The sequence below is a fragment of the Genypterus blacodes genome, unplaced genomic scaffold (genome assembly GCF_046128005.1).
Source record: "Genypterus blacodes isolate CSIRO-AG114 ecotype Tasmania unplaced genomic scaffold, CSIRO-AGI_Gbla_v1 ptg000292l_1, whole genome shotgun sequence".
Taxonomy (NCBI): Eukaryota; Metazoa; Chordata; class Actinopteri; order Ophidiiformes; family Ophidiidae; genus Genypterus; species Genypterus blacodes.
The window spans coordinates 36,954-62,506 of NW_027467083.1; the positions used below are offsets into that span (position 1 = coordinate 36,954).

The window sequence follows — 25,553 nt, forward strand, 5'->3', positions numbered from 1 at the left end:
AAGAGAGCCACAAACCTCAAAACCTACCAGCACACCAAAATATCAACATACACACAACCACACACACACACACACACACACACACACAGGAATATCATAATAAGAAGTTGTTGCGTGCGTCTCAGCACAACAATGACAGAGCGGCCGTCTGGTCTGAATTATCTTCATCATTTGATTCAAGCAGAGATGTGCCAGCAAACCTCCCCCTGTTGCCTCTCAGCCAGGAGGTCTGGGGTTTGAATCCCTGCCAGCCCTGCCCCCTTTCTGTCTTTGCAGAGTTTGCAAGTTGCAAAGTTTGCACTGCCCTTGACTAAAGCACTGAGCTGTCAGACTGCAGACACACAATCTACAAGTCAAAGCCCATTTTGCAACATTTTCAGGGAAATGACATCCAAACGTGCTCACTGACATCGTTTATTTGTAAGTGGGAGCATTTGGGGTAATGTTTGCTGCTCCTAAAAGCTCCTGTACATGAAGTTAGAAGTTTAGTTACAAATATGCCCAATGAAAATGTTTTGCTTTGACTTCTTGGGATCTCACAGGCAAAACAAACAAACCAGCCCAGAGTTGGTTTGTGACCGGAGCGAGACCACAGCTCAGGGCTGCTGCTGAGGTCTGCACCCGGCCAACTGTGTGTCTGTGTGTGTGTGTGTGTGTGTGTGTGCCGCTTTCAAACCTGCCCAGAATAATTGCACCAAGGGGGAAAAACATTCAGGAGGCGATACGACTGGAATACATAAAGCTGGACTCCGGCTCCTATATAAGTTGAGCCTGACGGGACCAGGGGGCCGATCAGAGAGCAGATGGTAAACATTCAGGGGCGTTTAAGGACACACAGATGTAGATGTGTGTGTGAGAGCCAGGGCAAATTTTATAGAACAAAGAGAAGAGAGAAGGAATCCAGCTGGACCTGCACACACTCAGGCTGCATCAACTCATAAACTGGGTTAAAGCTTCACCCTCTTTTTGTTACAGTTCCAACGGCTCTGTAAGTTCTCCTCCAGGCCACTGTGTTTGGCTCCTTAAGTCTGCACACACACACACACACACACACACACACACACACACACACACATCTCGCCCTCTCAGCATGTTACTGTGTGTGCTGATAGTAGATTCATATGTGTGGGGTTTGGAGAGACAGGGGTGCCTGGATGTGGACTGAAAGTGTGTGTGTGTGTGTGTGTGTGTGTGTGTGTGTGTGTGTGTGTGTGTGTGTGTGTTGTATTTGTACACCGTGTGCTCTGCTGTCACACATCAGCACCATTCTGGAGGACTGTTCAGCATGCTGGTGTCCTCACTGATCAAACACACACACACACGCACAGGGCTGAGCATGCAAACATGTACACACACACACACACACACACGCTGGAACACACACACGGTTCCACTGAGTGTGGCACCCGACACACCAATCAGGCTGTTTAAGTGACAGCTGCAGCGCTAACAGACGGATCTATTCAATGGGACCTAACGATTGTGTATTTTTGTCGCTCCCTGTGGAAAAAACGATTTCTATCTGGCTGCATGCAGGTGTGTGTGTGTGTGTGTGTGTGCGTGTGTGTTGGCAGAAATCACTCTCATCCATATATACCATATACAGCACAGTTTATTTTGAATTAGCATGGTTTAATGCGTCTCATTTCTTAACAAACACAGTTATGGTTACCCTTGGTTACACAGAGTTGACAGTTTGTTGTTCTAAGCTAAGTGGAGTTACAACATCACACCAGCAGATTGCAGAAGAGAAATTATCAGCGTTACAGCAGGATAGAACCATAACATAACAATCTATATGTGTTTACTGAGTACATTTGGAACATCATATATATTTATTTATATATTTACATCATTCAATGGAAAATCAAATTGAAAATCTGTGCAGGCCTGTTTCACTGTGGCTGTGTGTGTGTGTGTGGCTGTGTGTGTGTGTGTGTTTGTGTATTTGACATGTTTCCTTCATATAGAGGCAAGAAAGAAGTTAGTGAACCTTTTGGAATTTCTTGGATTTCTGCATGATGGGGTCTGATTCTCCCTCCCACACACACACACACACACACACTCATACACACACTCACACAATAGTGAGGATGGTCTTTTGCACATTCCTCCCTACACACTGCCTCAGCTCAGTCAGATTTCTGGGATTTCTCTTCAGCCACAGCGTTTCTATTGGATTAAGGGTCTGGACACACACACACACACACACACACACACACACACACACACACACACACACACACACACACACACACACACACACACACACACACACACACACACACACACACACACACACACACACACACACACACACACTGCTTTCCTTATATCAAGCTGCAGATGAGGACACATTCATCTGACATTCTCCTCTTTCTCCATTGATACTCGATACAATTTGGCAGCGAGCAGGCAGCAAAACAACCAGGCTGCATCGTGACAGACAGGCTCTGCTCTCCTCTGCCCAAGACACCACAGTGTTCACTAACTTGTTACAGACAAAGTATGGAGGCCATTTGACAGTTTCCGTGTGTGTGTGTGTGTGTGTGCATTCAGGGTCCCATCATGCACACTGATCCCAAACGTCTGGACACGTTACACAAGTGGCTGAGCTATGAGGGGGGGGTTCAGTCCACATCAGGAGGGGAGGGGAGACGTGTCCCACTCTGAGGAGACAGGGAGGGACACACTCAGAAGTCTGGGCCCTCCTTCTTCAAGTTCTCATAGTCTGTGGTGATGGAAACAAACTGGGAACGACAGACAGGAGAAAAATCAAAACAAGAGAAAGAACTCTGAATTATGTTTACTAATCCGTACAGGAAGAACAAAGTGAGGGTGCGCAGCGACATGAGGTGTGTGTGTGTGTGTGTGTGTGTGTGTGTGTGTGTGTGTGTGTGTGTGTGTGTGACAGTACCTTGTACTGGTATGTAGGGTCAAGCTTATTCCAGGGCTCGGGGTTCTTGGTTTTGTTCCAGCTAGACACACAAAGACACACACAGACCCAGGATCAGTGGGAGCCACATTGGTCTCATTGTGAAGCAGGATTTCATTTCTGCACTCACAACACGATTCACATGTAACCTGACGAGCGTGTGAGAGCTTTGATTCATTCCTGCTTCATTAGATGACAAATGAAACTCAAACTACAAATGAAAAGAAAGTAAGAACAACTAAAGGTTGAGGGTCAGATTAAACTTCATCACTCAGTGTGTGTGTGTGTGTGTGTGTGTGTGTTCCTGCTGAGGCAACAACAGGACACTGTTGTTGTTGTGTGTGTTTTTGTGTGTGTGTGTGTGTGTACTGAGATCTTCTCACAGCAGGAGCAATTAGTGAAAACCCACAGTTTGTAGAGCAGCGGGGGGAGGAAGGGCGAGCAGAGACAGTTTGGTTGGAGGAGGAGATCAAAGGGAGCAAAGATCTCTGCTGTCACTGCTTCTAATCATACAAACACCTTTTATTAAGAACAGGCACAAAACAAATCACCTGCTCTCTGCACACCGTGTGGATATGTTAACATGTGTGTGTGTGTGTGTGTGTGTGTGTGTGTGTGTGTGTGTGTCTCAGGATGAAGTGAAAGCTAATTAGAGGAGAGAAGCTGAAAGGAGACAAAAACTCATTTCCATGTTCTTGTTTTCTCTCAAGGGTTTATTTCCTTCCTCTGTCGCTGGTAAAGGTCCCAATAAATGTCATTGTGAGATTGGAAAGCAGCCTTACGTCACATGGGGTCCTCTGGCCAATCGGATCAGATACAGGGAGGCCCCGCCCATTCCCAGACAGATGAAGAAGAACTGGGGGATGAGCTGGAGACACAGAGAGACACTTGATTTACAGATGTTAAACTGGTTAAACATACATACAGTAGATGGATGCCTTGATTGATAAGTTCTGGCCTTGATTGATAAGTTCTGAGCCCCATCTAGAACACTTGACGTAATCATTTTTCCCAATCCCCTTCCGACTGAACACATTTCTCTCAGCAATGGAGGGATCATCTGTCTGTCTTTGTCTTTGAGGTAAGAGACAAAACCACTGTGTGTGATTTGACATGCTAATTTAAATGTACAGACAGTGTGAGTCCATAAATGTACAGTAGAGTGTATTGAGCAGACATTGTTTGCCACACACAGATTAGAGTTCACAGGGGAATAATAAGTGTCAGGCTCAACTCATCTGCCTGTGTAATTGACAAGTGTTTGACTGGTTCAGTCCCCGAGGAGCAGAGGAGAGACAGCAGCGACTCACACTGCTAAACAGCCAGCGGCGAGAAATAGTCAAAAATCCTAAAAATAATCTGCATTCAAAATTTTCTAAAGTTTAGAGGTAATAGTGTCAAAAGTGTCAAAAGTAAAAATACTGGGGGTTAAATTAAAGTTGTATACGCTTTCATTATTCAGTTTCCCCCTGGATATTCCAAACTCACTGCTGAATAATGCCACGTGTTTAATGAGTGTGTGTGTGTGTGTGTGTGTGTTTTGCTTGTTAAAAAGTATTCTTAGACATAACCAATAACTAAAAATATCAGGCAGTAAAACAGAGTCAAACTGTGAAATCTGGCAAAATACAGAGACTGAGGGAAACTTCAGTATCCACAGAATCCACTGGAGCAGGAGAAGCATCAGTGTGAGCCACAGCACTAACCAGGGCCCCATTCCATTTAGGTGTGTCAGGAGACAAGAACAGCACTGTGGACCATAGAACAGATCAAAACTATTGGAATGACATCATTAGTTAGAGCTGTGTCTGCTGTAAGAGAGGATGTAATATCTAAGGACACATATGAGGCACATCTCCACATTAGAAACGCTCCAATTAGACATACTAAAGAGCATAAAGCCTCTGCCTGCCTGTAATTGTGATTAATATGCTGTGGAACCCTGCAGCACCTCTGCCTGCCTGTCTGTCTGCTCCTATCGTCTCTTTAGAGCAGAATCCTCAGGGGGCCCTGAACCGAGGCGGCGCTGGTTTTCGGGTGCCATGTCTGCACTCACGCTGCTCATTGCATCAGCCAGAGTTTGACTCCTGCTCTTGACATAATGAGAGCCGAGTGTCACCGCATATGCAAATGAGGAAGCGCTCAAATGTGAATCCAAACAAAGGAGAGAGCGGCATTCCTGACTGAAGACTGACTTCAACCAGCTTCTTTACCTTTTCATGCAGAGTGAAGCTAAAGTAGATCGGTGCACAGGGGGGAAAGGAGGTTCTGCCCTTTTTAGATGTTTTCAACACACACAGGTTCAAATAGAAACATGAACCTCATTAACAGACAACATGCATGATGACTTATAGCAATTTTCTGGGAAATGTGAACAAAGGGCGACTTCACAAATCTTTATTAAGCGTATAAACACAAGTCTGGATCTTTGTTTATGTCAGATAGAAGAAGAAGAGCGGAAGCCAGTAGAGGCCAAGTCATGTGATCTGTACTTTCAATGGGATCCGGTCAGGCAATTGTAGTTGCAACCAAGTAGCTGCGGTTCCCAGTCTCACTCTGTCCCTGTCTCTCTGCCCGTTTGAGCCTGTCTCTCTGCCCGTTTGTACCCATTTGTGTTCTCATTTGTCAGGACAGAACTCGTGTTTTGCATCCGCAGCGTCTTTCTTCCTCTGCAGAGCGTTTAAGGACACTTTCCTGATGTTACTGTTTAGCTGACTTTTGGAATTGCTCTTTGTTTTCACAGCTGTTGGAGTCTTCCTGCTCCTCAGATGATCAAAGTTATTGTGAAAAGCTCACAGGCGGCCTGGTTTACTGCTTTACCAGTGTGTGTGTGTGTGTGTGTGTGTGTCTGTGTGTGTGTGTGTGTGTGTGTCTGTGTTTCTGTGTGTGTGTGTGTGTGTGTGTGTGTGTGTGTGTGTGTGTGTGTGTGTGTGTGTGTCTGTGTGTGTGTGTGTGTGTGTGAGAGAAAGAGTTCACTGTTTTGGTTTGCCACAACAATCCCCACAGTGTTCAGTAGCCGAGTCATGTTTTGGATCTCTCTCTCTCTCTCTCTCTCTCTCACTCTCTCTCTTTTCCTCTCCTCTTCTCTTTCTCTCTCTCTCTCTCTCTCTCTCCGCTTTATTTCAGGACAAACACACTTTTGCCAGAAGGAGAGACGACTGAGGTCTGTAGGATGAAACCCGAGTTACCATCTGACCTGAATTGAACTCAAACTAGCAAACTGAATGAATGAGAGTGTGTGAGGCTGCAGAGAGAGGAGAGAGGAGAGAGGAGAGAGGAGAGAGGCTGCTGGAGGAACGAGGAGAACAAAAACACTCTGCACGACTTTAATCACCCTCAGAATCCATCTGAGTCTGTCTGTCTGCTCATCTGTACGTCTGTCTGCTCATCTGTACGTCTGTCTGCTCATCTGTACGTCTGTCTGCTCATCTGTACGTCTGTCTGCTCATCTGTACGACACCATGATCATGTCTTTGTTTGTTTTGATCTGTCCATTTTTCTCTCTCCCTCTCTGTGTTTGTCCGTCTATCAACAGCCCGTCTCCCTCTCTCCTTCTCTCCCTCTGACACTAACAGCCTGTCTCTCTCTCCAACACTAACAGCCTGTCTCTCTCTCCCTCTCTCTCTCTCAGACACGAACAGCCTGTCTCTCCCTCTCTCTCCCTCTACCGTCTCTCTCTCTGACACAAACAGCCCGTCTCTCTCTCCCTCACTCAGTCTCTCTCTCTCTGCCAGAGTCGCTCAGGGATTTCCTCCCTGGAGTCTCTCTCTCTCTCTCTCTCTCTCTCTCTCTCTCTCTCTCTCTCTCTCTCTCTCTCTCTCTCTCTCTCTCTCTCTCTCTCTCTCTCTCTCTCTCTCTCTCTCTCTCTCTCTCTCTCTCTCTCCTCTCTCTCTCTCTCTCTCTCTCTCTCTCTCTCTCTCTCTCTCTCTCTCTCTCTCTCTCTCTCAGGACGTTGATGACAAGAAGAGGAAAGTGTCACATTTTGCTGACAGGCGAGCTGCTTGAAAATGTAGAACTGATCCTGTCGCCTGTGGGATCAGATCCCTCACTGCTGAACTCTCATTCCAGTCCAGCCACTCCTCCCTTAAATGCTTACACTTAAGAGTTTAGAGGAGGTCGAGATTTTAAAGTATTAAACTTCTATTAGACTTGATTTCGTGTGCGTGGATCCAAAAAGAAAGAGGATTAGATTTGAAAAGACGACACTAAACTACACACAAACAAAAAGGAGAGTCTGAAACATTTTCTTCCATATTATTGAGGAGTATTTGGTATTGATAGAGTTCTCCAAATTGATCAATTCCAAAATAAACGTGCTGTTTTATTACAAACACTCAGATTCTTTAATGAAGTCTGTAGTCAGAATCTCCACATAAACAGATCTAAAATGCAAACAATCTGTATAAAGTGCCCTGCAATTTGTGGTATAAATGTAGAGGAGTGAAATGTAGACTGTTTCCCTCTGAACATGAAGGCAGAACGAAGCACAAAGTGATGAAGACAAAGCACAACTAACAAAGAAGCAACATGTAAAAATAAATTGTTGCCATAATTTTGCGAGCCGCTAATGACAGAGAAGTGTTAAATGTTCATTACTTACACCGGGATGCCTCTTGGCGTGGGCCACCGCGGTCCGGAAGATCATTGCTGCTGTTTGTATCGCTTCACAAAGCAAAACAAGAAGGTCACAACTCTGCACAACAACTTTCAGGCCTGAGGACAACAAAAGACAAACTGAGCAACGCAGAGACGGGACAACCTGTTGCTGTCTTTGCAAAGGCAGGGAGGAGAGGGGAGAGGAAGGAGGAGGGAGGAGAGGGGAGGAGGAGGAGGAGGAGGAGGGAGGAGGAGGGGGGACCACTCCATCTGATCACAGCCATGACTCCTCCCTCCCTTCATTATTTTGTCCTGGACTCTGCCTGATAGTTTGGACAGCGTTGATAAGACACTCAGGCGAGGAGACAGTTTATACAATCAGAAGATGTGTAATGTTCAGGCAGAGAGCTTCCTCTCCTTCCTTTCCCTCCCGTTTACAAAGCTTTCAGTCCTTAGGGAGACGAGTCGGGGGGGGAAATGGAAACAAACATAAACACTGTGTCCTTTTCAAAGCCATTAGGGGAAATCTATGCTCATGCTTCACTCAGTGACACGGTGTCAAACAGCTCTGAGTGATGGAAAGGTGCCAAGCTAAGAGGAGGACAGAGGCACAGACACACACACACACACCCCTGAGTGTACTGAGGGGAAATACACTCAATGAAAAATGTACACACACACACACACGGTGTAATTCTTCTGAGCATGAATAAGGATCTGTTTGTTAAAGTGTCTCTGCATGATGATCAATGGGAGGCCGACGTTTTGTCCTCTTGTTTGCTCTCCTGAAGAGGAAATCTACTTAAATTAATTGTACCTGTCTTGTATTGTTGGCAGCCTGAGCCAAGAGATACTTAACGTGACTCATTAAAGGGCCAATCCGCACAATGACAAGCACGGCTGAGCGCTGACAGCCCCAACATTTGTGCCAAGCACTGATTGCAGACAACAAAACACTTCAGCTGCTGTGTGTGTGTGTGTGTGTGTGTGTGTGTGTGTGTGTGTGTGTGTGTGTGTGTGTGTGTGTGTGTGTGTGTGTGTGTGTGTAGCCTGGAGGTGACTTGTATCATCGGCTCTTCTCTCACATGAGTGGCAACACAAACTAAATCAACGCATCCTCTCACTGACAAGAAAGTAAATACAGCATGAAAACAACATATGTCTCCGTGGCAGCATTACTGTTAACCCAGCGCGTGCGTCCATATGCTGCTGCTGCTGCTGCTCTTGATAGTGTGTGTGAGAGGCTACAATGGAAAATGTGTATAGATTTATGGTCATGTTGCATGCTGGTTACATTTCAGACTGAATAAAGAAACACTGCAGAATCCTTCACAATGCTACTTTGTCTGTATTTCATATAACTAACTTGTCACCCATATATATATCCGTATGTGCATGTATATGTCTGAGTTTGGCTGAGGTCCTGCAGCTCAAAGACAAACAAAGAGCGTTTCCAAAGTTGCACCTCAGGAGCAGCAGAGACTCATTATACTGACCTGCTCAGCCTGGAGGGGTCTGCAGACAGTAATGAAGCCCAGTGTGAGACGAGAGAGAGTGTGTGTGTGTGTGTGTGTGTGTGTGTGTGTGTGTGTGTGTGTGTGTGTGTGTGTGTGTGTGTGTGTGTGTGTGTGTGTGTGTGTGTGTGTGTGTGTGTGTGTGTGTGTGTGTGTGTGTGTGTGTGTGTGTGTGTGTGTGTGTGATCTTTTGCAAATGAGGTCCAGTAACAATCTAACAAGTCTCAAATCTGCCTGTCTCAAATCACCCTGTCAGACAGGACCCATAGGGAGGGGGAGGGTGTGTGTGTGTGTGTGTGTGTGTGTGTGTGTGTGTGTGTGTGATAGAGACAGACAGACAGACTCAGTATAAACTGTATTAATGTCATTCAGACAAGAGGAAAGTTTCACAGTTCATTCAAACTGCAGCTTACAAGTCAAGACCGTCAAACTCTATTCACATTCTTATACTGATGAATATTTGTGATAAAACAGCTGAGTCCTAATAATTCTTCTGCCTATAGGTTATGAATAATAATCATCATCATCATCATCATCATCATCCGGCTCCGATTGGTCCAGCATGGCAGCGTGACCATACTCATTTCTTTGGTAAGTTGGAGTTTAAGAAGCAGGATCAGGTTCTCAGCTCCTCAGTGTCCTGTCACTCTGTCCAGCTTTACTCTACCATCATCATCACCACAGGCACCCCAGAGGATCAGAACAGGGTTTGTGGCTGTTTAAGACGATTACAAATACAAGAAGGACAAATTAATGTCACAAAGCAAATCAGGTTTTTTGATTGATTTCCCCACATTCCCATTATTCTACTGCTCAGTCAGTGTTGCATGAAAATTAACTTGTTTGCCTGCTTTGACTCTGAATGAATCACAAAGGGAGGTTACAGGTTTGACGTCACCGGGGGCACAGAGAGACAAACAGGCTGCAGGCTCTCTGGTGTGTCTGCATGCACACAGCAGGCAGCACTGCAGGCCATCTCAACCAGGAATCGAGGTCACTGATTGATTAGTCAGCTGCAGCCGTGCCGCAATTAGACGCAGGAGACCCCAATTACCAACGAGACCTCGGCACAATGTGTGTGTGACAGCAAACCCCCGTCACAGACACACTCATCACACAAACGTCTGTGTTCTTCTCTTTTAAACGTTTAAAACAGCGTCTCTGCCTGAGTCGCTGCATCCATGTCCCTACAACAAGAAGTGAGACAGAGAAACAAACAAGTAACTTTGTCTCCTATTGAGGTTACACTTTAACTTATTCTTATAGACGTGACACCGTCTCCTAATGATTGCTGTAGCTGAAGCTACGCCGGCTCCATTCATGAGAGGTGAACGCAAAAACTCATTACTCCACTGAAGGCTTTGACTGCTCATAAATAAGCGAGTCAGCGTTGTGTGAGGATATGGCTTTGATATGCAGAGTGAAGTGCAAACAGCAAACACAACATAATGAGATGCTGCCTCTGAAAACACAGGAGGTCAAAACCAATATCAGATTTTAGGGGGAAAATTGGGATTCTTTTATAGAAGTAATTGGCAGCCCATCAATCCAGCAGCTTCCTCCCGACTGAGGACACTTCCTCCTCCTGCTGCTGCTTCTTTCTGACCCCACCCATCATCATTTCCTTTCACTGCAGCTTCTATGAGCTCCTGTGTGTTCCTGCTGTGCCCCCTGACAACAGTGGGAGCTTCCACTTCTTCATAACTTCTTTGTAGAATAAAGATTGTTTTCAAAAGTAATTTCAATGCTGAGTTGATCCTCTGTCATGGAGGTATTTTATGACGCTCAGAAATTAAATCTACAAGTGATCCTTCATTCTGATTCCAGTTGGACTCCTGCGTTCTTGCAATTCTTCATCTCTTTGATTCATCTGTCTTCGTCTGTTAGGATATCTCAAAGGTGATTGACAGATTTAAATGACACTTGATGGGGAGATTGGACACACACGTCACCATTCTGTGATCAATCAACACTAAGATTTCATCACTGGACTTTGGAACTTCGAGAGCCTTCTAGTTGGATATTGTTGGATGTAAAATGAAGCCCAAATTCTAATCTTGTGTCTCAGATTTGATGGCTATTCTACCCTTATGTAACTGTGCCCACTGAACACAGCACAAACAAGCTATTCTGAACTCCCATTCCTTTCTGGGCAGGGAAAAATAAGAACTGGACGATGTCTCTGCACCCAGAGTTGGTTAGAATTTGACAGGCTTGAGATTCTGCATTAAAAAATGTTTTTTCACAGAAAGAGTAAAACAATACTGTCTAACCCACTAAAAATATTGTGCATCTGTCACATCGCCCGAGCCTGGATCCTTTTTTCCCCACCCCAAACTCTCCAAACTCAGGACTGTGGGACACGAGCTCAGCCCTGCCTGTGCTGGTGTTGACCTGCACGCTTCTAACTCACAGTCAAATCCTCCTAATTGGACTGTGGCCAACACGGTGCCACAAACAGCTCCCACTGCAGCGCAGCGTTGAGTAACAGCACACAGAACCTGGTGTAACCGTCCCCTGAGCTACTCGCTGGGGCAGGAAATCTCACTTAATGATGATATTTATCAGTTCTAGCAGTACATCTGATATCATCCACATTTAGCAAAGCTGTGGCAGTGTGCAAATATAAAAGATTAAAGACAAATGGCTTATAAACGCATGGTGGAAGGGAATCAGCTGTATAAGCATCAAACTATTCAATGTCATCACAGATGTTTTTACCTCCACCAAGAAGGTTTTTAGTCCAAATATCCCAACGTCAATATCTCAAACCCATGAATGCTGCCTGGGGTTGTTTTCGTGCAGTCAGACCTGCTGTGGCTCTGACGGGCCCCGCTTGGCTCTTAAACCAGAACACTGCTGCCGTCACCGCTTGATGGCAAGCAGAACAAGCATGCCCAGTGTTTGATGGTGTTTGAAGCTTGAGCTGTGCTGCTGGTTACCAACACATAATGCTATTAGACCACAGAGGTCCGCTGGGTTCAGAACCAGCAAGGAGCTAAAGGGACGGCAGAGACAGCAGGAGGCTACGTTATAAAACTGGGCCACCTCATGTTTGTGACTCAAGCAGCATTTACACTCAAAACAAGCCATGTTCTCAAAAGCCTTGACTGACTTGTGGGTTTACACACTTGGGACTGTGAGTTTACTTCGCATTTCAGAGAAATGGTGAATGTTTTAGTTCATAACATTCATCTGACAGCCACTGTTTCTCAAATGAAACACAAATGTAGCAAACTGATGAGACGAAGAAGCTACTGATACCTGGTTATGTGTGCTTTTACGCCATCGAGTGGTGGAATATAATATTGCAGGATACATCATCCCCGTGTATGGATCTGGACGGATCTTATTAATTGCCACAGATATTTACAATACGGCGATACATTTAAACCGACTCAAATTTAACTTCAAACCTCACAAATGTGAACAGTAACATTGTTGAAACAATAAGTTTTACTTGAAATAAGGATGTTCCCATGAGCCTTTGCGCTTGATAGTGGGGAACTATCACTGAGAAAGAGCGAACATCTCCTACAGTCGCTACACTGTTTAAATTTGACATCATATTATATTCATATTTGATGTTTTGTACACTTCCTTTTACTGATCATGTTTTTAAAATTTTGCTTCAATCTATTCGGATTTAATGCTGTTTGTACATTCGCAGGGATTTTTTGCTCCCGCTGCCCGGAACTGAATGTCTACGGCCCAGGTCTGTACTCGGCTGTATTTTGCAGTGACACCAATTCAAAATGGCTACACATTCAAAAGACATGCCGGTTTGTCAAATCTTCTCCTTTCAGGACTGTAAAACCTCTCCAGACTCGGTCTTCGAGCTCCCAGCCCAGAACCTGGACTCCACGCCGGTCCCGGTAGTGATCGATAACGGCTCCTTCCAGACCCGGGCCGGTTGGGCCAGCGAGGCGGCGGACTTCTCCTCCCCGCTGCTGAGCTTCAGGTCGGTGGCGGCGCGCAGCAGAGGAGCCGCGCGTGGCGACACGCAGATCGGTAACGACATCCCGAACCTGGAGCCTCTCCGGTGGCTGCTGAAGAGCCAGTTCGACCGGAACGTGGTCGTCAACTTCGAGATCCAGGAGCTCATCTTCGACCATGTGTTCACACACCTGGGCCTCGCGTCAGAGGTGTGTGTGTGTGTGTGTGTGTGTGTGTGTGTGTGTGTGTGTGTGTGTGTGTGTGTGTGTGTGTGTGTGTGTGTGTGTGTGTGTGTGTGTGTGTGTGTGTGTGTGTCAGAATTCTAATGGAAGTTGGTGCATTTGTATATGTATTTACAATGTGAAAATGACGTCATTAACTCACTGAGCACCACACGTAGCTGCGTCCTGTATAGATACTTTAAATACCACATATTCTACTCTGTAAGTGGAGTATTTTCTGCAGTATTATGCAAAACTATGAAGAGACCGACTGCCGGAAGTTGATGCACTTGTGTGCAGCTCAATCAATTTCCAATTTCGTGGGAAAGTGAATTTATCTCAGTGACTCAATGCATAAAGTGAAACTTTCATACAGCTGAGATTCATAACACACTCAGTGAATTATTTCAAGCCTTTATTCGTTTTAATGTTGATGAGTATGACTCACAGCTCGTGAAAACACAAAATTCAGTGTCTCTGAAGAGAAGAATATTGTGGAAAAAGTTCGATATTGTAAACTCATGGTGTCAAACTCTAATCAGCTCATGAACTCAAATCACCTGAGCCTTTAACGTCTGTCTGGTTCACTCATGAGAAAGACAACGAGATTCTAACTTATTGAGATGCTCCTGTGATTCCCGAGGCAATTTTAAAAGCCAAGACCGAAAAAGGACACTTAGACTCACCATACCAGCTGAGCCTGACCTCCTCCTCTTCCTCCTCCTCCTCAGGGCGGCGTGCAGCACCCCGTCGTGCTGACCGAGGCTCCCTGTAACCCACTGCACTGCCGCCAGATGATGTCCGAGCTCCTGTTCGAGTGTTACGGCGTCCCGCACGTCTCCTACGGCGTGGACGGCATGTACAGCTTCTACCACAACGCCGCCCAGAGGAACATCCGGCCTCCGCACACCGGCATCGTGCTGTCATCCGGATATCACTGCTCACACATCCTTCCGGTCATAGACGGCAGGTAAACGCGTCCCTAGATCCGCTGAGGTGTTTGAGTGACGAGCAGGGCGGCGCGGTGTTACTGCCCCCTGCTGGATTATAGGAGGAGTGCGCCAATTAGATCGTCACTCAGATTTTCTGTCTTTCTGTCATTAATACTCATAATAGTTTGAAGTTAACGTGCGCGTGTGTGTGTGTGTGTGTGTAGGCTGGATGCAGTGAACTGTAAGCGTGTGAACGTGGCCGGGAGCCAGGCGTCGTCGTACCTGCAGCGTCTCCTCCAGTTGAAATACCCGGGTCACCTGGCTGCCATCACGCTCAGCCGCATGGAGGAGCTGCTGCACGAACACAGCTACACGGCTGTGGATTACCATGAAGGTGTGTGTTAGTGCAGTACACACACACACACACACACACACACTCTGGTACCCTTGCCTGTGCTCTCTCACCCGTCTCCTCTCTTCTCTTCCCTCTCTTTCTGTTTTCCACAGAGCTGGAAAAGTGGCGCAGCCCGGAGTTCTACGAGCGGGAGGTTCACCGCATGCAGCTCCCCTTCACTGGTAAAGTGCCGGGCGGCTGCGTGAGCGTGGAGGAGAGGCAGGAGAGGCGAGCGCAGCAGCTCAGACGCCTTCAGGAGATCAACGCTCGGCGGCGGGAGGAGAAGCTGCTGCAGGACCAGGAGAGGCTGGATAAGCTCATGGCTGTGCAGGCAAGGGACAGATAAGAGAGCCATGCATCCAGATTCACATGAGTGAGTGTGTGCTGAAGAGTGTGTGTCTGTGTGTGTGTGTGTGTGTGTGTGTGTGTGTGTGTGTGTGTGTGTGTGTGTGTGTGTGTGTGTGTGTGTGTGTGTGCAGGAGCTGCTGGAGGACGGCCTGCTGGACCACTTCCATAAGAGCCTGGTGGAGTTGAACATGGACTCGGCTGAGGAGCTTCAGTCGTACATCAACAAGCTGCAGCTGGCGGTGGAGCAGGGACGACACAAGCTGCTGCACAGCGACGGGGCCGAGGTCAAGACAGAGGTCAGCAACAAACCACCTCACTACAACCACTACTGCACATGTTTGAGTACAAAGAGATAGAAAGGAAGAGCTCCTCCTCTGTCTCTGCAGGCGTCGGAGCTGGAGCAGCCGATGGACGATGGAGACGGAGCCGTGCTGATGGATGCCGACTTCCCTGAGGACACACTGCCAGAGAAACCTGCCAGTGTCGTCCAGGTAACAGCAGACCCACACATACACTACATTTACATCCTCATCAAGGCTGAGTAGGGACCCTCACTTATCTGAACATGTTATCAATGGAGGCATGAACTTTGCTCGTCTCCGTTCTTCCAGCCCATGTTCAACATGGCCGAGTACCACCAGCTGTTTGTGGGGACGGAGCGTCTGCGGTGTCCAGAGATCCTGTTCCAGCCCTCACTGACCGGAGAGGACCAGATGGGCCTGATGGAGACGCTGCAGTACGTCCTGGCCAGGTAACGCAGAGACTTGGTCACAAGGACATCATTAACATCTCATTCTTGTTTTCCTCTTTATAATACAGCCTGGCGTTGTTTACCTGCAGCTCAGTTGTGTTGAGTTGATCTGTTCTCCTCTGTGTCGTGTGCAGGTACAGTCCAGAGCAGCAGGAGGCGCTGGTGAGTAACGTGTTCCTCACTGGAGGGAACATGCAGTACCGGGGGATGAAGGAGAGAGTGGAGAGAGAGCTGCTGACCATGAGACCCTTCCAGTCTCACTTTAAGGTAGGAGAGTAAACAATGTAACGCCCAGACGTCACTGTTTCACCCTCTCACACACACACGTTCCTCTGAGTCACATCCCCTCCATACTGACTCCTCCCCCAGGTCTCCATGGCATCCCGCCCAGCGCTGGACGCCTGGTACGGGGCGAGGGACTGGGCCCTGGAGCATCCACCTGGAGGGACGGAGGAGGGATGGATCAGCAGACAGGAGTACGAGGAGAAAGGAGGAGAGTACCTGAGCGAGCACCGGGCCTCCAACCTCTACGTTCCTATGAAGATCGTCAAGCCGGCGCCTCCTCGACCTGCAGAACCCTCCGTCCCCACTCTGCCCCCGGCCGGCGGCTCGCCTGCTGCCACGCCGTCGGCTCAGACCGCTTCCTGCTCTGCTGAAGCTCCTGTGGTGACGTGAGGAAACGTGTCTCACATGGACTCAGCAGTTTGTCTGTCGGGGCGTCTGCTTTTCTCTGCTCGTTCCTAAACTCAGCAAGACCACAAGAGATCCTTCATATTGAAAGATCCATGTGTGTATGGATTATTATGTATATACTTTTTGATTGTATGTTTTTTTAAATACATATTTTGACTGAAAACGAGTGTTTCCTTTTGTATGAAAGAGATGAGAGGAATGAGATTGTTGCTGCTGTGGCTCAATAATCAATCAATCGATCGACTCTATTGATACAGTAAAGCTAGAATGACTCAAAGTGCCTTAAGGGAGCATTTGGTTGAAAAATAAATAAATAAGTGATCAAATAAAACAAGAACCGAATACCGTGAATGTGGACGTTAACACGCAGCATTACGTCACATCTCTGCACGAGACGAGCAGCTGGATGGAGTGGAGGCGTGGAGGATGCAGTACCGGATATCACCGCGTGGGGGCGCAGATTAGCCTGCTGTGTGGCCTCCGCACTGAGAGGGGAGACGGGAATATGAATAACAACGAAACCTCATCATATTACTCACATATGCATTAATAAAGGTAGAGTTGGTTCTGTAATTTAACTGAAAAGTCTGTAATGATTTAAATAAATGAGAAAATAATCTTAAATTCCTGCTTTAACTTAGAGATCCAGGCTAATTCCCAACTCTTCAATGTTTACTTTTAAGGATTAAATTCTGATGAGGTCATTAAAGCGATTAAAGGTTGTGTTCAAATTAAAAAAAGTTTTCAGATGTCAGTCTGTAATTTAATATAATTTTCTTTCATTTCTTTTCAATTAATGTATCTAATATAAACTTAGTAAGTGATAATCTGGATTGTGTTGATTTATTTCCTAGATTGCACACAGGAAGGAAATTCTCTCTCTGTCTCTCACTCGGTGTCTCTGTGTGTGTGTGTGTGTGTGTGTGTGTGTTACTGTATGTAGCTTGATGATGTGTCACTGAATCACGAGCACAGTTCACTGCTCAGGCATAAAGCTCTAAGTGACTGCCGCCCCCTCCTCCTGATGCTAATAAGCAGATCTGGGTCATCCCACACACACACACACACACACACACCAATGGTTACACACCCACCGATAAGAAATAGGCACACAACCACCCATACACACATGCACACACATACTCATACACAAATACACCCCCATACACTTCCTTCCTCCCACTGCGCTCTCTCTCACACACACTGTCTCTCACACACACACACACTCCCAGGAGGCAGAATGTGACATTGTGCGGCTGTCTGTGCCCAGCTTGTTGTGCTTGTCATGCTACAGTAACACCGTGACGACCAGGCGTGCTGTGACGGCGAGCAGCCTCCATTTTGTGACGGCAGGAAGAGACTCGGTGCTCAGAAACATCAACTCAGATTATTAACACTTTATCTCCTGAATGCTCTGTTTGCTTTCTGCTGTCTGATTCTTTTTAAACCACAACGCCTGTTTCCCATCAGAGCTGAAGCTTACTGCAGTGCTCAAGAGTTTAATACTCAGGTGAGGAAGTGGAACCAGCAACCTTGCACTTTTGGTCACACACACATACTGTACGGGCCTGCACATTGTGATTCATAACCACAAGATGATCACACAGACATGTGTATGTGTTCATCTTGTGATTATGAATCACAATGTGCAGGGATCATTTCTTTGTTGTGATCCTGTCAGCTGATCCTCTTCCCTCTCTGATGGACCTCTGATTACATGTAGCTCCTTTATGAGCTCTCTGTGTGTGTCTGTGTGTGTGTGTGTGTGTGTCCCTGCATGTCAGTCTGTTTGAGCAAATCTGAACGTTCCCACTACATTCCTGCTCTAGAAGGTAAACACTGGGAAACATTCAGGGCTTCAGCTTGATAATCAACCAATCAGCCAATCAATCAATCAAACAGCTGTATAGCAAAGATTCCTGATCTGAAGGGGCTTTGCAGGAACATTGATTGAAAAAGAAAAAACCTGACCCACAGATTTAAGGAATCAGGAAAAATGTAATAAAAATAAATTTTTATTCATCCAATTTAATTAATAAAATAATAAAATAAAATTTGTCATTTGGGGGAAAATTAACAATTAAGTCATTAAAATTGTGCAAAAAGAAATAAATGATATTAGAGACATACACCAGTTTAATTTAAATAATGTTCAATCAAATTAAATTACTTCCTCTTCTCACTCGTTTGTCTTCCTGATTTTGTTTTCTCTCTCTGTTCACTTCCTCAAACCTTCAGGCATCATTCTGCAAAACTACTCAACTCTTTCTTAGAAAACAGAATGACAAGACCTCCACACACACACAGACACACACACACACACACACTGACTGCCCAGCCCTGTGTTGCCGTTCCGTTCCCGTTGGGGGCCACGGAGAGACTAATCTGTTTGTGCACCTGTCACTGTGTGTGTGTGTGTGTGTGTGTGTGTGTGTGTGTGTGTGTGTGTGTGTGTGTGTGTGTGTGTGTGTGAAACGGCAATTGGCGCCAAAATAGCAAGTTAATTAATTGATTAATCGATAGAAAATGTATTTTTAATATTACAATTCATGCCGTGAAGATGACGAACATGAGAAGACTAAAGCTTCCGCACTATGACGAGTTACTGTTTCCTCTGTTTGATCAATGTGAGTCTGTTCTGGAGATTTCACGACAATTCTTGGTTTATCAAAAATCAAAGGACAGACAGACAGACAGACAGACACACACACAGACAGACAGACTCGTCCTCTCCTGTCTGTATGTTCTAATTGACGGTAACCTCGCTTCATTAGTGACTCGGTTCTTCCTCCGCGCAGGAGCCAAAGCTTTCAGAGGAGAGCGGCCTGAAAAAAAAAGCCGCTTTCTCCTAAATCTCACACACACACGCGCACACACACACACTCAGACACACACAAAATGTACAATTACTGTGACCATGGCAACTATCAGAGATTATTGCTGCCAGTCAGCACTGCATGGCTGTTATAGGAAGCTCTAAGCCCCTCCGTATCTCAGCCACACACACACACACACACACACACACACACACACACACACACACACACACACACACACACACACACACACACACACACACAGAGAGGGAATACCGTCTCTCTCTCTCTCTCTCTCTCTCTCTGACACACATAGACACACACACACGCACACACACGCACACACACTCGTACACACATGCTGCCTGAATTAATCCTTCTCTTTGTGGGCCCAGAAGCTAAATTGGTCGCCCCAGCAACCAATCTTAAAGCCCTTTCAAATAAAAAGGGAGACTGAAAATCCATTTTGTCATGAAGGAGCAGAGGAACACACACACACACACACACACACACACACACACACACACACACACACATCTGGATGCGGCAGGGATCTGAGAGCGCTGCTGGACTCACAGAGTTACAAAGTGTGCAAGTGTGTTTCCTGTTCTGATGACGTCATCTCTGGGTTCAGATCTATGGGCAGTTTCAATTTTGCAGATTTTGGACGAGACTGCATAGATTTTTAGTGCGTGAGCGTGTGCGTGTGCGCGTGCGTACGTGCGTGACTGCGTGTGTGTGTGTGTGTGTGACATTTGAAGCCACTCCTCCGTCCCAGCGTCTCTGCGCATGATGGGGGAGGGAGAGACGCCTGAAGGACTCTTCCTCTCTCCTCACTGCCTCACTGTCCACACACACACACACACACACACACACACACACACACACACACACACACACACACATACCCCCAGACATGGATGACACACACGTACACACACACACACACACACACACACACACACACACACACACACACACACACACACACACACACACACACACACACACACACACACACACACACACACACTGTGTTGGCCTGAACACAAATAGCAGCTGGCACCGCAGCACAAGTCAAGCATGAAGATCTGCAGAACTTTCTCTGTCCTGCGGCTCTGGAGCTAAATTTACTCTCTTGTCCGCACGTTTCACATTTCTGTCCTCCAGTGCAGCGCGACAACTGTGAAGATCTCCGTCCTCATCCTCACTGTGTTCACGGAGATATGATGGGTTTCATTCAGACATATTTGACAGAGGAGACGCGTTGACTCCTCTTCCTCTCCTCCTCCTCCTCTTCCTCTCCTCCTGCTGCAGAATGTGAACTAAGCCTCGTCACAGCAGATTACGGAGGCAAAACCCGAGGTGCTTCATATTCCAGAGGATTAGAGCGCAGAGGGTGAGGAAGAAGAGGAAGGAAAAACTCTTCCTCTGAGGTTGGCTTGTGCGTAAACGGTGAGACTGGTGCACGTGCGTGAGGAGGAGGAGGAGGAGGAGGAGGAGGAGGAGGAGGAGGCGCTGACCGTGGTGCTGGAGGGAGATGCAGACTGATGCAGGGTGCAGCAGGGGGAGCAGGGTGCTCTGGGTGCTCTGGGTGCTCTGGGTGCTCAGCACGTCACGAACGAGTTGCATCCATCTACAGATGAACAGAAATCACACAGAAAACCTGCACATCTGACATTTACAGTGATGAAGATGAAGAGGATGATGATAAACGGACACAAAGACACAATTCATATAAATCAATCATCTGAATCTGAAATGGTCACAATTTTAGGAGGAAATATGTGTGTGTGTGTGTGTGTGTGTGTGAGAGAGAGGCCTGAGCGCGTGTTAATCAGGGTCGTGTTCTATTCGTCACTAATTCGTTCCTGTATTATTATAAAATGTTTGTTTCTGTGTGAGAGCAGCGGAGTTTGATCTCATTCATTCAGAATGATTCATGAATCGACATTTTATCCTCACAATGATCACTGACCGGGACAAATACAAAGACATGCAGTCTCTCTCTCTCCCTCTCTCCCTCTCTCTCTCTCTCTCTCCCTCTCTCTCTCTCTCTCTCTCTCTCTCTCTCTCTCTCTCTCTCTCTCTCTCTCTCTCTCTCTCTCTCTCTCTCTCTCTCTCTCTCTCTCTCTCTCTCTCTCTCTCTCTCTCTCTCTTCCCCCCCCCCCCCTCTCTCCCTCACACACACGCACAGATTCCACCGCTCGTCTGTCACTGCACACATCAGGACCACCGACCACCAAACTGCTCTGAGAGCAAACACACTAACGAGGCTTTTTGTCGACAAATCTGGACGCATTCTGTTTCCGTTCTCGTGTTCTGGATTCTTCCTCCTCTGCTCTGATGGACTTTTCTTTAATATGGATCAACAAGAGGAGAGGAGCTGAAGGTTTCATCAAGACCGATTAGACGTGGACCAGGCAACAGGCATGACTCTAACACACACACACACACACGCGTCTGACACCTTCATCTGACTCGGTACAATCCTTCCCCATCTGAACAACGACTCGGACCCAGAAGCAGAACCGGAACCATGGCTCATCTGATCCGACACAAGCTGACCAACAAGCTGACCAACGCGGCCCACACGGTGTCCAACAAGTCCCAGGCCAAGGTCAGCGGGGTGTTCGCCCGCCTCGGCTTCCAGGCCGCCACGGACGAGGAGGGCCTGGGCTTCGCCGAGTGCGACGACCTGGACTATGACTACAGGCAAGGGATGCAAATGGACGTCCTGGAGGGGGACTCGGAGGGGGGACGCGTGGAAGGAGACGGGGCCGGGGCCGGGGACGGGGAGCTGCAGGGGGACAGCCACTACCAGAGGGACGGCACCGGGCCGCGGGCCGACCGGCTGAAGGCAGGAGGCTCCCTGGAGGAGGACAAGCCGAAGATCACGACCTGGGAGGCGGGATGGAACGTCACCAACGCCATCCAGGTACGGATCCCGATCCACGCGGCGGCGCGAGGCCTGCGGAGCAAAAGTCACCTTGAAATATTCCGCTTCTTTATTTATAAACAAGCAAAGACTTCAAACAGCCTCCAGATTTTACACAAATATACGATTAGAATAAAGGAATATCATTAAATGTTTAAAAAAAATATTTATATATATAGATACTGGATTAATTCTGAATATATTTAATGATAAATATATAAAGCGGATATTTAAACATTTTATTCACGCTTTGATGGTAAATTTGCAGCTAAAACGTGTTAATATTTATTTATTCAAATCTCTTTATCAGCGGGGCGCAGCGGGCCTGTTGGTCTGTGATTAGAGCCGCAGGCTGAGCGGCATCTTCATCATCATCTGCATCATCATCATCATCACCATCATCAAGCTCAGTATCAAATTGAAGTTTTAATCGAACCAAATTACAAAATAACTCCTCGTCCTGTTTCCTGCGCTTTGATGCAGAAAACAAAAGGCCTGAAAATGAACAAAAAAAAAAAAGAAGCTTAAAATCAGCTGCGATCAAATTCACACCCAGGCGCATTTTTGGTCTGTGAAATTTCGTTAAGGGATTCTGATTGTTTTATTGCGTTTAATGTGATTTTCTGACTCATCTGTCGTCATTTTATTTTCGTGTCTTATCCATTTTATTTTCTCATTTTGCATGTGAAGGATTTAAAGAAAAGGTTTAACGGTGAAAAGCTCCTATAAAGGCTGAATTTGTGTTATTTTAATTATTATTATTTAAGTCGTGAGTGTGTGTGCGTGCGTGTATGTGTGTGCGTGTGTGTGCGCATGTGTGCGTGTGTGTGTGAGTGATTCAGCCGTCGCACGCCGCTGCCTCGGCCTGTCACTGCGATGTGGGCCTCGTCCATAACCGCTCCGCTCGCCTCTCTGTCCGCAGGGCATGTTCGTCCTCGGCCTGCCGTACGCCATCCTGCACGGAGGCTACCTCGGCCTCTTCCTCATCATCTTCGCCGCGGTGGTTTGCTGCTACACCGGAAAAATCCTCATCGCGTGTCTGTACGAGGAGAACGAGGACGGCGTGCTGGTGCGCGTCCGGGAGTCGTACGTGGACATCGCCAACGCCTGCTGCGCGCCCCGCTTTCCCGCGCTGGGGGGCCACGTGGTGAACGTGGCGCAGATCATCGAGCTGGTCATGACCTGCATCCTGTACGTGGTCGTCAGCGGCAACCTGATGTACAACAGCTTCCCCAGTCTGCCCGTGTCCCAGAAGGCCTGGTCTGTGGTCGCCACCATCGCTCTGCTGCCCTGCGCCTTCCTGAAGAACCTCAAGTCCGTGTCCAAGTTCAGCCTCCTGTGCACGCTGGCTCACTTCGTCATCAACGTCCTGGTGATCGCCTACTGCCTGTCCAGGGCGCGGGAGTGGGCCTGGGAGAAGGTCAAGTTCTACATCGACGTGAAGAAATTCCCCATCTCCATCGGGATCATCGTGTTCAGCTACACCTCCCAGATCTTCCTGCCGTCCCTGGAGGGGAACATGCAGAAGCCCAGCGAGTTCCACTGCATGATGGAGTGGACCCACATCGCCGCCTGCGTCCTCAAGGGCCTCTTCGCCCTGGTGGCCTACCTGACGTGGGCCGACACCACCAAGGAGGTCATCACAGATAACCTGCCCTCCACCATCCGGGCCGTGGTGAACCTCTTCCTGGTCTCCAAGGCGCTGCTGTCCTACCCGCTGCCCTTCTTTGCAGCCGTCGAGGTCCTGGAGAAATCCTTCTTCCAGGACGGAGGACGGGCCCTGTTCCCTGACTGCTACGGCCCCAGCGGGCAGCTAAAGTCCTGGGGTCTGGGCCTCCGAGTCACCCTGGTGGTCTTCACTCTGCTCATGGCCGTCTTCGTCCCACACTTCGCCCTTCTTATGGGCCTGACTGGGAGCCTCACCGGCGCCGGCCTGTGCTTCCTGCTGCCCAGCCTTTTCCACCTGAAGCTGCAGTGGAGGAACCTGCTGTGGCACCACGTCTTCTTCGACGTCGCCATTTTTGTTATCGGAGGAATCTGCGCCATCTCTGGGTTCATCCACTCCATCGAAGGACTCATAGAAGCTTTCAGGTACAACATCCATGACTGATCGCCTGAGAGATGACCTTTACTGAGCGGGCCCTGATTACCCATAATGCCGCTCTCTCAGGCAGACTGTAATGAGGCATATCAAACCGTCACGACATAGCAGCTCACGAGGAGGAGGAGGAGTGTTTGTGTGAAATGTACATCTTTTTATTTTTGCCTTGGTGATAATGTGCAATAACAAACTCTACATCATAGTGTGCTGTAAGTCTACATATGACAGAGGGACGGAAGCTCCTCAGCAAAGGTCAAAGGTCATCACAGGTCCAGTGAAAGTGTCTAACAGTGAGTGTGTACGTGTTCATATCTGGGGAATGAAATCTGTGAAAAGTAATGGAGTGAATATGTCGTTTGTTTGTTTGTTTGTTTGTTTGTTTGTTTGTTTGTGTGTGAGCTGCTCGTCTGTGATCGACGCCGCTCCAGAGAAAATAGAAGACAGAGGCGCTGGGCGGATCAGTCGGCGCTCTGTGGATGAGTAACATACGTGTAGATGTTTAAACGGAATCATTTTATTGCCATATTTGCTTTCTGGCTCTCCTCCTCGTCGACTCGTTTGGTTTCTTGGTGTTTTTCTGGATGAAGTGGCTCCTAAGTGTGTAACATGTCTGATAATATTCTACTCCTGTTCAACGTGTTTACTGTGCTTTAATGGAACTAATCATGGTGTGTGAGACAAAGAGTATGTGTTGAATAAATCTAATATTTTGTGGCTGGTGATTCTAAGGTTTCTTTGCTCCGTCAAACGCAAACAGGAAACAGGAAACGCTCATGGGACTTTCACTTTCGCACTCAGAGTTAAAGCTAAACTTCTCCTTTTTTTATAAGTGGTCCGCGACAGGACTGAGGGCTGCCAGTGAATGTGTGTGTGTGTGTGTGTGTGTGTGTGTGTGTGACCGCAGAGTTCCTCCTCCTTAACGGGCTGCAGTGGCCTTCAGACTGATTTTGCTGAACCTCAACACACACGTAGACTCACAGGGGTCACAGGGGTCACGAGGGAGCTGGAGCCTGACAGGAAAGGGGAAACAGGAGCAGAGGGGAATCCACATGGTGAAGCCCCAGAGGGATTCAAACCCACGACCATCTGGCTGTAAGCTGACATCTACCTACCAAAGTGGACTCAGTATAGACAGGATAAGTTTATCTTATCTTATCTTATCTTATCTTATCTTTACATTATAATACACTGCAGCAGTAAATACTAAAGGTTGTGATTGTTGCTTGTTTGTAAAGTTAAACGCCTCAATTAAGTAATAAAGAAAATAAGAATTTGTTAATCATCTATATCTGTCCCTCGAGCCCCTTTGCTTCTTTGACTGACCCTCCTGATCAAGCAACTCCATTGTTTCCCTCCAGCAACACGGAACACAACCAAA

At 47.3% G+C, this 25,553-nt stretch overlaps 3 protein-coding genes across 5 annotated transcripts; 2 read left to right on the top strand and 1 right to left on the bottom strand.

Annotated features, from left to right (window-relative positions):
• Positions 1 to 1,594: 1,594 nt before the first annotated feature.
• ndufa4l2a (NDUFA4 mitochondrial complex associated like 2a) lies at positions 1,595 to 7,722 on the bottom strand. 3 transcript variants are annotated; one of them, XM_076137086.1, is made up of 5 exons: positions 7,536 to 7,722; positions 3,718 to 3,803; positions 2,918 to 2,978; positions 2,295 to 2,750; positions 1,595 to 2,188 (listed from the first exon to the last, which is right to left on the bottom strand). In XM_076137086.1, the coding sequence occupies exons 1-4, from the start codon at positions 7,578 to 7,580 to the stop codon at positions 2,694 to 2,696; spliced, it is 249 nt and encodes an 82-aa protein (XP_075993201.1). In that variant the 5' UTR covers positions 7,581 to 7,722; the 3' UTR covers positions 1,595 to 2,188; positions 2,295 to 2,693. The 3 variants fall into 3 exon arrangements, with proteins under 3 accessions (XP_075993201.1, XP_075993199.1, XP_075993200.1); XM_076137084.1 differs by having other exon boundaries at positions 2,291 to 2,750; XM_076137085.1 differs by having other exon boundaries at positions 2,279 to 2,750.
• A 5,072-nt stretch (positions 7,723 to 12,794) lies between these two features.
• actr5 (actin related protein 5) lies at positions 12,795 to 17,061 on the top strand. The gene is made up of 9 exons (XM_076137058.1): positions 12,795 to 13,190; positions 13,934 to 14,172; positions 14,359 to 14,528; positions 14,642 to 14,859; positions 15,008 to 15,172; positions 15,263 to 15,367; positions 15,488 to 15,627; positions 15,762 to 15,894; positions 15,997 to 17,061. The coding sequence occupies exons 1-9, from the start codon at positions 12,801 to 12,803 to the stop codon at positions 16,300 to 16,302; spliced, it is 1,866 nt and encodes a 621-aa protein (XP_075993173.1). The 5' UTR covers positions 12,795 to 12,800; the 3' UTR covers positions 16,303 to 17,061.
• A 4,244-nt stretch (positions 17,062 to 21,305) lies between these two features.
• On the top strand, positions 21,306 to 25,537 carry LOC142988062 (vesicular inhibitory amino acid transporter-like). The gene is made up of 2 exons (XM_076137064.1): positions 21,306 to 22,074; positions 22,997 to 25,537. The coding sequence occupies exons 1-2, from the start codon at positions 21,676 to 21,678 to the stop codon at positions 24,182 to 24,184; spliced, it is 1,587 nt and encodes a 528-aa protein (XP_075993179.1). The 5' UTR covers positions 21,306 to 21,675; the 3' UTR covers positions 24,185 to 25,537.
• Positions 25,538 to 25,553: the final 16 nt, after the last annotated feature.